At 45.4% G+C, this 9178-nt stretch overlaps 1 protein-coding gene across 1 annotated transcript; it reads right to left on the bottom strand.

Moving 5' to 3' along the window:
* Positions 1-981: 981 nt before the first annotated feature.
* On the bottom strand, positions 982-8788 carry Dcstamp (dendrocyte expressed seven transmembrane protein). The gene is made up of 3 exons (XM_051202605.1): positions 7754-8788; positions 2906-3214; positions 982-2098 (listed from the first exon to the last, which is right to left on the bottom strand). The coding sequence occupies exons 1-3, from the start codon at positions 8780-8782 to the stop codon at positions 2024-2026; spliced, it is 1413 nt and encodes a 470-aa protein (XP_051058562.1). The 5' UTR covers positions 8783-8788; the 3' UTR covers positions 982-2023.
* Positions 8789-9178: the final 390 nt, after the last annotated feature.

Here is a 9178-nt window from a genome sequence, read left to right as displayed (position 1 = left end):
ATTTTGCTGTTGAAATGCTGAGAGGGCTCCCACCCTACCCTAGTAGGTTTGATGGGCAGATCTGAGAAAGAATGGACATGTGCAGATATTCTGACCCAAAGCCTCTGGGAAGCAGAAGAGAACCAGTCCTTGCTTAATTTACCTGTTCTCGGGGATGCTTTCCTTGCCTTCTGTGGTCTCCTTGTCTGCACCACACCTACTTCACACAGTTAGAAGCATAAACAAGCTTCAAAAATGTTCCTTAGAGGGGATGACTACGCCTTGTGGCAGCATTATAAAGTAAGAGACACATAAGAAATTATTAAACTAGAAAATCACTATCTAGTCACCATGGCAATAATTTTTGCATCCACAGAGGCTAAAATTAGAGGGTAAACACATGTTAAACAGGATGCAAAGTTTCTCCCCACCGGTGCTTATTAATTACAATGGAAAACAATAATTAGCATGGAAGAACTCGCCAGATGTCACCTTCGCCCTATGATCAAACGCAGCATGTCAGAAACGTGGGCTTCCTGCTGTGATGCAGGAAGAAAAACACAGACTCACTTTTGTAGTGTTCTCAACTAAAATCCATCACCCTGGTTTAACCAAGAGGGAACCTGGGCAAACCCGAATGGAAGGAGATAAAGTAACCGGCCATGATTCTCCAAAGGTGTCGAGGTCCTGGGACAAAGGAAATGCTGAGTTTTTAATCCCTGATTGGAGCAATTAGAGAAATAGCATCATTACTGGTAATGTGGGACCTTGGCTTGAATCCAGGGTCCAGGAAGGGGTGCTAATCCTTTGGTTGGAAAAAAAAATGGAATAACAGCTCCTGATTCTGTATCTTTCAAAGTCATTTTTTTTTCTGATTTTGAAATTGTTATGTAAGATGTTAATGTTCAGAGATGAGGGCAAGTACAACTTTATACTGCAAATTTTCAAAATGAAAAGATAAAAGTTTTTAAAAAGGAAGATAGGACTTCCTATCCTGGTGCTTAGAGATAATGGGATCGGTATTCAAGGGAGATTTCCCTTCCTCTAGATATCTAAAAGAGATCCAAGATGTGTGTTTTAATACGTGTTTCCCAGGAGGCTGCGCAATACACCATCCCATCCCAAAACTTTGTTTGGAAGAGTTACTAGAAGAGATAAGAAAATTGACAAAGGATATGAGAGATGAAGATGTAATGGGAAGGAATTAGGTGTTCTATAAACGGGCTTCAGAAAGAAGCTTTGACAAAGGGGAATAGGCAGGAGAGGCAGCTGTGGGTGGTACTGTGAGAGACAGCCTACGGAAGACATTAAGGGGGCAGAAAGAGACCAGAAGGTTAGTAGACACACTGCTGACCTTATACACATAAGTCCTTGACACCTGCTTGTGAGACTGAAGTAGAGACTTCATAATTTGTTCTTTGATTGTTTGTTCTCTTGTCCTATGCGTGCACTCCTCAGTAAGAGGCCTGGACATAGCTTCCGTATTGCTTACTTGTCTACTGCAGTGGCAAATCAAGGCAACTTATAGGAGGAAGCTTAGTATCCAGAGAGATAAGGCTTGTCACTGTCACCGTGGGGAGGTTTGATGATGGGCAAAAAAATGGAGGCAAGACCAGCTGAGAGCTCCATCTCCAGCCACAAGCAGGAAGCAGAGAGCAAACAGGATTTGGTACATAGCTTATAAAAATCCAAAGCCCTCCTCCAGCAAGGCCACAGCTCTTTAACCTTCCCCAAATAGCCCCACCACTGAAGACTAAGTTTTCAAACTTTAGAGCCCCTGGAGAACATGTTCATTCAAGCCATCCCAGTCCCTTTAGCTGTGATACAGTCTAGATACAGTGTTTTGTTTGGAAGACAGACTGAAAAACCATTTACCAGGGAGCCATTCAGAATTATGATTGACAAGCAGCTTGAAAAATCACCAGAGAGGGAAGAGGACCTTAAAAACCCAAACATCTGTAGATCTCCTCATATAGCCCTCTACTGTTGAGCAGACAGTGAGCAGCAAGCAGCAGCTGACCCAGGGAGAGGGACTCCATGTTTGTCACGGGTCATCTTCGTTTGCAGGCTTCTTAAGTCTCTTCCCAATCACTGCCAGGACTGGAAGCCAGAAATGAATCTGAAAAATGGAAGAACAGGCACTGGAATCACCTCAAATGCCTCAGTCACAGACTTTGAAAATCACAGAAAATATCCTTGTGGTCTCTCTTGGTCTTTCATTGGCTGTACTATTTCCAGCTGTGTGTGTTGTAGGCGTGTGATAGCAGCCATGAAAGTGGTCTCCTACTTGAGAAGGAATGAGTTTCTCTCTAGAGACAAGCGATTCATTCCACCCACCCTTAAGGAAGGAGCTACTTTGGCTTTGTTTGTTTTAGTTTTTGAAGACAGGGTTCCTCTGGGTAGCCCTGGCTGTCCTGGAACTTGCTCAGTAAACCAGGCTGGCCTCGAACTCAGAAAATCACTTGCCTCTGCCTCCCCAGTGTGTGCCGCAACTGCCTGGCTTAGTTTGGCATTTGTAAAGCAACTTTACTTTGTTGTCCTGATGACCTGAATATGACAGTGCTTTGAATTATTCTTTTAAGAAGTTGTAGTTTCTTGCTTTCCTCTTATTAATATTTATAAAATCAGTAATGTGTATAGGAAGCATTTATATCTACATCTACATATATGTACATATACATATCGAGGATACAAATAGACTTATTAGAAAATGAGAAAAATTCTTTAAATAGCTGTAGCTATTTCCTTCCAAATTTTACTTTATCTTTGGTATGGATAAGATCTTCCCAATAGCCAACTACAAATACTTTATTCACTGAATGATACTGTAGTTGACCTCCTAACACGAAGCTGTAGAATGTTTTTGTAGAATACCTTCCAAAGTCAACATTAGTTTAATTAGAGGCATACTCCCCCTTGATCTTACCTTTTTAAAGTATGGACTTAGTTTTCTTTCGACTTCTCCCAGTGGCTGCTTTGATCTCTTCTCAAGGAGCTTTGCATGGAGGTATTGGATTCGTTCCTCCTCCACACCAGGGTAGAAGGATGCTGACACCAGAATTTTCAGTTGCATCAGTGTGGGAGACAACAGTCCTAGTACTATTAGCATTACAAGGATAATACTGAGAGGAACCCAAGTCTCAGACACGCTGAGCCGTGGTTTAGGAATGCAGCTGGGTTCAAACATAGATATATTAAAGGAAGAATCATGGATGATATCTTGAGTTCCTTGCCTCTAAAATGAAAGAGTAAAAGAATCAATAAGTATGCCATCTTCTCTGCTTCTGTCTTTCTCCTTCTTTGCAATACACTATTTTTCTGCAAATATTTAGGGAGCATTGTCTAAAGAAGCTGTCCATCAAATCTTCCTGTATGCATCATGATTGGAGCAGAGGAGAAAGGATGATTTTTATCTGTAAAGGTGACAGTGTCTTCCAAAGTGGATTTTGTGGAGAGAATCTAAGAAACAGAGTTTGTCTGCTCTATTGATTCCTGGTGGGTGAGCCACATGCCCATTTTTAAAAACTGAATACTTGGTTCTTAGGGACACAGAGGTGATAAAAGAAGGGGAGTCAGCTCAAATGGAAGAGAGGATTGGTTGATTATACAGCCATTCAAGTCCCAGGCATCACCTTCGAGAAAGGAAGAATTCCCCTTTCTCAGACCGTAGAGTTAAAAGATGTTCACTGAGTCATAGTGTCAGCCAACCCTTTGGAGTCAGGGGACTTCCACTTTAGGCTTTGATGTCTCCTTTTTGGGTGACATGTTGACCCACATCACTCAGGGAGACCCTAAAGTCAAGTTGAAGGAGGTTTTTAAAAACAGGACATTTTTGGTGTCTCTGGGTGTTTGGAAGGGGTTTGAAGAAAGAGAACAAACCAGTTGTTCAGCAGATGACACAGAAGACAGACGATGACATTCAGCCACCAAGCTTAGCCACCCAAGTGGAGAGGGCATGCTGATTCAGCTTTCTTCTCCTCTGACCTGGGAAAGTCATTTACTCTCCCCGTGGATTTGTTTTCTAATTTGGTAACGCAGGAATTAATGGACCAGATCCTGCCCATGAATAAACTACTCCCAGTGTAAATTAAGCACCTTGGGGATGGGGCATTAACCTTACAGACTGGAATACTTAGTAAGTTATTATCACCCTAGTGCCACAGAGCCCTGAGGCCACCCAGAAGTAAGTAAATGACCTCTCGTAGGAAATAAGCAAAACAAAACAAAACAAAAAAACAACCACACCCAGAGAACATCTTGCATCTTAGGCCTACCATCAAACTTGGGCCCTCTCTGTACAAAAGCCAAGTCACATTTGTGCCTAAGCTTCTCTGCTCCCTTTATTAAAAAGACAGTCGGTCTCCAATTAAATGGAGATTTCAGTCCCTGGAGCAGCGGCATGCACTCCTTTTAATACGGTGGAAGAAACAAACACATCGATTGAGTCAGTGATGAGCAACCCTGCAATAAGGAAGCAGCGGGTGTTCGGTCTGGGAAGGAGCTATTTAGTCTGGAAATCTAGCTGGGGATTTGCAATTGGGAGTTGGAGAAAGACAGAGTCAACATTTTTCTATGGGCTTGGTTCGGGGCAGTGTAGAAGACACAATCGCTCTTTCAAAATGCCAAGCAATCTACTAAATGAGACCCTGATGATTTAAAACATGTTTGCTTCTCTTAAGTAAACAATTTGCTGAGATGGTGTTGCTGTGTGATGGATGGAAGGCAAGCTCTGCTATCGGATTGTCCAGGAAAGTTAATGCAGCCCAGAACCTGGCTCGTGGGCTGTTATTACTTACACTGCCCATCCATCCAAGCTCCAGTAGGATCATTTCCCATATTCACTAAAATGTTTGTCTAAAATTGTGTGATAGTAGAAGAGAAATACTGGCAAAACCATGCACCAATGTTTCTCTTCCTGTCTGATTTCTCTTTCACAAATCTGCAGTGACAGAGAAGGTGAGGAGCCTTCAAGGACATCCTGGGATAAGGGCAGGGCATTGCCAGCCACTCAGAAGGAGGCTAGCTGCTGGCACCATCTCCTAGGTACAGCAGAAGAAAACTCAGGAGATGGCACAGGAACCTTGAACTCATATCTGAGCTAGTGCCCACCACCCAGCTGCTGGTATGTGTGTACACAGTGGCCTTTTCCACTGGCTTACAAGCTTTGCAGCAGGACTATTGTGTTCTAGACACTGTTATGTCTCTGGTACCCAATAGAGTCCAAAATGAGTTTTACGGAAAGACAGAACTTGTGGGCATGCTCTCTCTCTCTCTCTCTCTCTCTCTCTCTCTCTCTCTCTCTCTCTCTCTCACACACACACACACACACACACACACTGCAGTCCAAATCAGTGGGGATTCATTGAACAGGCATGGATGTTTGCTATTGGCTGAGACAGAAATGCATGAGAGAAGCAGAAGAGGATGGGGACAACTGAGAGGGCAAACCAAGAAGACCAAGAAGGGGAGAGAGGTGGAGAGAGGCCTTTTGCTTCTGGGCTTCTCGTTTGACTTCATGTGAAGCACATCCTCCATTATCTGCCTGTTCCAAATATCTAGAGCAGCCAAGGACCTTATAATTAAGTGAATTCTTCAGGGGCAGCAAAGAGCTCAGAGTAATCAACTCTAAGAAGCAGCTCAGGATTTGGAGGGCAAGAGCTCTGAGGTTGGCTGAGCTGAGCCAGAGGAAAGGGAAGAGGAACGTGCCTGGAGCAGGGCGCCTTGAGGCACTCAGAAGCCGAGAAAGGGAGAATAGTGTCAGAATGGCCATTCTCCAAGCATCTTGACAAAGAGGGGACAAATCCAACATGTGGAGACAGTGTGTTTACACTGGTCTGCATAGTGTACTTAACCTCGGCATATGCTCCATTCCACCCCCCCCCCCCCCCCCCCGCACACTCCACCTGGTTCAACTCCATAATTTCCAATGTTAAAACACAGGCAAGTGTCTGCTATTGTCCAGATCCTCTGAAATATTAGCATAATCACACATATCCACAGGGGGAAAAAAGGAAAGAAAAAAGAAGATAGGATGTAACCCGTAGTCTTCTCTACTGGCTCATGGCTGCCATCAGGAGGGAGAGGAGTTTACGAAAGGCCAGATTCTTCCCAAAATAGGGGGCACCAGGTCCAAGAAAGACTCTGTCTTTGTGTGATTAAGATTCTCACAGAAGCAGGGCAGTGATGGCGCACACCTTTAACCCCAGAACTTGGGAGATAGAGGCAGGCGGATCTCTGTAAATTTGATGTCAGCCTGGTCTATAAAGTGGGTTCCAGGACAGCCATACAGAGAAACCCTGTCTCAAAGGAAGGGAGGGAACGGAGGGAGAGAGCTTTTCATAGAGGTTTTGGGTGGGTATCAAGGTCCGGGCTCTATCTTTGTCCCTCAGGTGACAGAATCAGAAAGGAGTTGTCCAGTGTGCCGCCAACACTGAAAACCCCTTTCTAACTAGGGCTTGGGAGGCGTCTGAAAAAACACACACACAAACAAACACTCTAATCCAAGTAGAATGTGCTCTGGAGAGAAGATTCTCCTCCTTGTCTCTTCCATCCACCATGACACTGCCCTTCACTCCAGGGTTAGAAGGTCTTGCTATTTAGACTCTAAGCCAGTGTTTCCCAATGGGTGGTCTGTAGCTCACCCACTCTGAGATCACAGGGAGTGTTTATGGAAGTACTCTCCCATTCGAAACAAAACAGTATCCAAAGAGACCTGAAGCTGTGTGTCTGCCCACAGCAATTCTACACACACACACACACACACACACACAGAGAGAGAGAGAGAGAGAGAGAGAGAGAGAGAGAGAGAGAGATGCACACACAGTCACTGACTGAAGGTACGTCACAAAAGAAGATAAGGTGTGCATGGCAGTATTTTAAACCAATTATTGAATTCCTCGACATTCCACTCCTGAGGTAGAAGCCCTTTTTCTGTCAACAAGGACTTGGGCTACATGAGAAAGTTCTCCATTAGAGTCTGGCTGCTCATATCTTCATGGTGGGAGGAAGTTGAGCCCCAAAACTGCCTCCTAGGCTTGTTTATACCCCTTGAGACTCAAGCAAAGTGAGATCAAACTTTAAAACCAGAGCCTTCCTACCCTCCAGGCTACACTGAGTGTATGTTCTCCAAAGAGAAAATGTCCTAGCTCTGGAGTCCTGTGATACTCCAGGAGCCTATGATGCTCCAGGGTCCTGTGATAATCCAGGAGCCTGTGATGCTCCAGGAGCCTGCAATACTCTGTCTGGAAAACAGGTTTCAGCAGTGAGATTAAGTTAGCTGCCTTGAGATGGAGAAATTGTCCTGGTGCAATATCATGTGACCATGTACCTTGTTTGAGAGGGACATAGAGACTTTTTCCAGGCACAGAGAGAGGTGTATGATGCCACCCCAGGCCAAAGAATGCCGGTGGCTAAGTATCCTGGGTGAGACAGAGTGAATTTTCCCCTGCTTTCTAAAGGGAAGATGCCCATGCCTGCAGCACTTAGGCTTCAGTCCAGCAACACTGATTCTAGACTTCTCACTGTTTAACCAAAAGAGAATAAGTGTACACTGTTTTAAGGTACCCAGCCTGTGATCATCTGCTATAGTAGCCACTGATAAAAAGGCAGAATTACACTCTAACACTGGGACCTAATTTAGCCCACAGCTATTGGGCTCCTCCTGTGGTCCAGGCACCTACGATCTGAGACACTGACTGACTTGAGAAGTACCAGCCTTTTGGCAAGGCCCACCAATAGAAAGTCCTCTCCACAGGAAGTGCCCGTGAATCCCTACCTCTCCGTGCAGTTTCAAGTGAACCTCGAGCCCTGGCAAGTTTTGGAGCTGCTTGTTCACGGAGGAAATGAGTCGGTATAGTAGATAGTCCACAGCTGCGAATAGCGCCCACATGCAGAGATGGGTCAGGACAGGAAGGAAAATCAGCCCCAGGCTTCTCCTATCTTTCGGAGTCAGCTGCAAGGATGGGATGACGATATATTTCTTCCTTTCCTTCTTATTCAGAGGGAGGACACAGGGCCGCTGTTGGTGCCTCTCCTTTTCATCAAACTGAACGAACTGTCTAGTGATGTAGACATTCTCATACTTTCGGCCACAAGGGCCCAGGAATCGCTTCATGAAGAGGCCGGTGCCGACTAGGATGAGAAGAAGCCCGGCTAGGGCAAGCAGCTTCTGGCCCAAGGAAGATAGAAGCTCTGTCATGACTACCATATGGGACAGGGCACCCAGGACTTCTCCCTTAGTATCATTCATATGAGCTTCCAGGCTATGTCCGGGACTGAAAAGGGAGACCACTAGAGTCTGGTTCCAAGAAACGAGGTCATCAAATATATTCAGTGGAGTGGCAAGGCCATAAATCCACTGAAGGGCTTCACTATAACGTGCTAAAAGGGGAAGATGTATGGAAAAGCTCTTTGTCCTTAGATTGCAAGTCATACTGTCCAGGAGACCTCTGAAGTTATAAAACACATTTTCCACATGTCCAAAGATCACCACCCCTGTGCCAGCCGCAATCAATGCGTTCCTGCCTTCACGGAGGCCGCAGGAAAGAAAGGCGAGAAGAACAAAGCACCGCACATGCTTGGAACAGCACAGAAAAACACAGATGATGGCCCAGACAGCAGCCAGCGCAGCGATTGAGGACAGGATCCAGTAGAAGGCTGCAGAGAGCAGGCTCACGGCAAGGAAAGCCACAGAACAACAAACCCCCAGGTGCTGGATGAAGTCCAGCCAGCCAGTACTTCCTGGAAACACGTATGTCCTCCAAAGCCTTAGGAAGATACTGGTGCCCAAGGTTTGGAGCCTCATCCTCCCTGTGTCCCTAGAAATAACAAAGAAACCCAGTTCAGACATTGCTCAAAGGTCAGATAGTGGACTAGCTGTAAATACATACCATTTTTAAAAAACCCCTCCTTCTGTCTGTTTCTTCCTAGTGGAACTCCCACCAGGGAGTAGGAGAGATAGAATACATCAAGAGGTGAGGTGATGCCTGGAGGTGGTGGCACAGGCCTTTAACCCCAGCACTCGGGAGGCAGAAGCAGATAGCTCTCTTGAGTTCGAGATCAGCCTGGTCTGTGGAGAGAGTTCCAGTATAGCCAGGGTTGCACAGAGAAACCCTGTCTGGAAAACAAACAAACAACAACAAACCCAACTAGACGGAGAGGTATCTCTGCATTCTTTGGCTCCAGGCTGGCCTTGTGATTG

The sequence above is a fragment of the Phodopus roborovskii genome, unplaced genomic scaffold (assembly GCF_943737965.1).
Source record: "Phodopus roborovskii unplaced genomic scaffold, PHOROB, whole genome shotgun sequence".
In the NCBI taxonomy this organism is placed as follows: domain Eukaryota; kingdom Metazoa; phylum Chordata; class Mammalia; order Rodentia; family Cricetidae; genus Phodopus; species Phodopus roborovskii.
Note: the sequence above shows the minus strand (reverse complement) of the source record. Positions and strands in the feature narration are given on the sequence as shown.

Excerpts from the sequence above, each read along its gene's own strand:
- Dcstamp (XM_051202605.1), bottom strand. The coding sequence starts at position 8,782 with ATGAGGCTCCAAACCTTGGGCACCAGTATCTTCCTAAGGCTTTGGAGG. Across the intron at positions 3,215-7,753 it reads ACTTGAAACTGCACGGAGAG|AGGCAAGGAACTCAAGATAT; the intron begins GTAGGGATTCAC and ends CTTTCATTTTAG. Across the intron at positions 2,099-2,905 it reads TAAGTCCATACTTTAAAAAG|ATTCATTTCTGGCTTCCAGT; the intron begins GTAAGATCAAGG and ends TCCATTTTTCAG.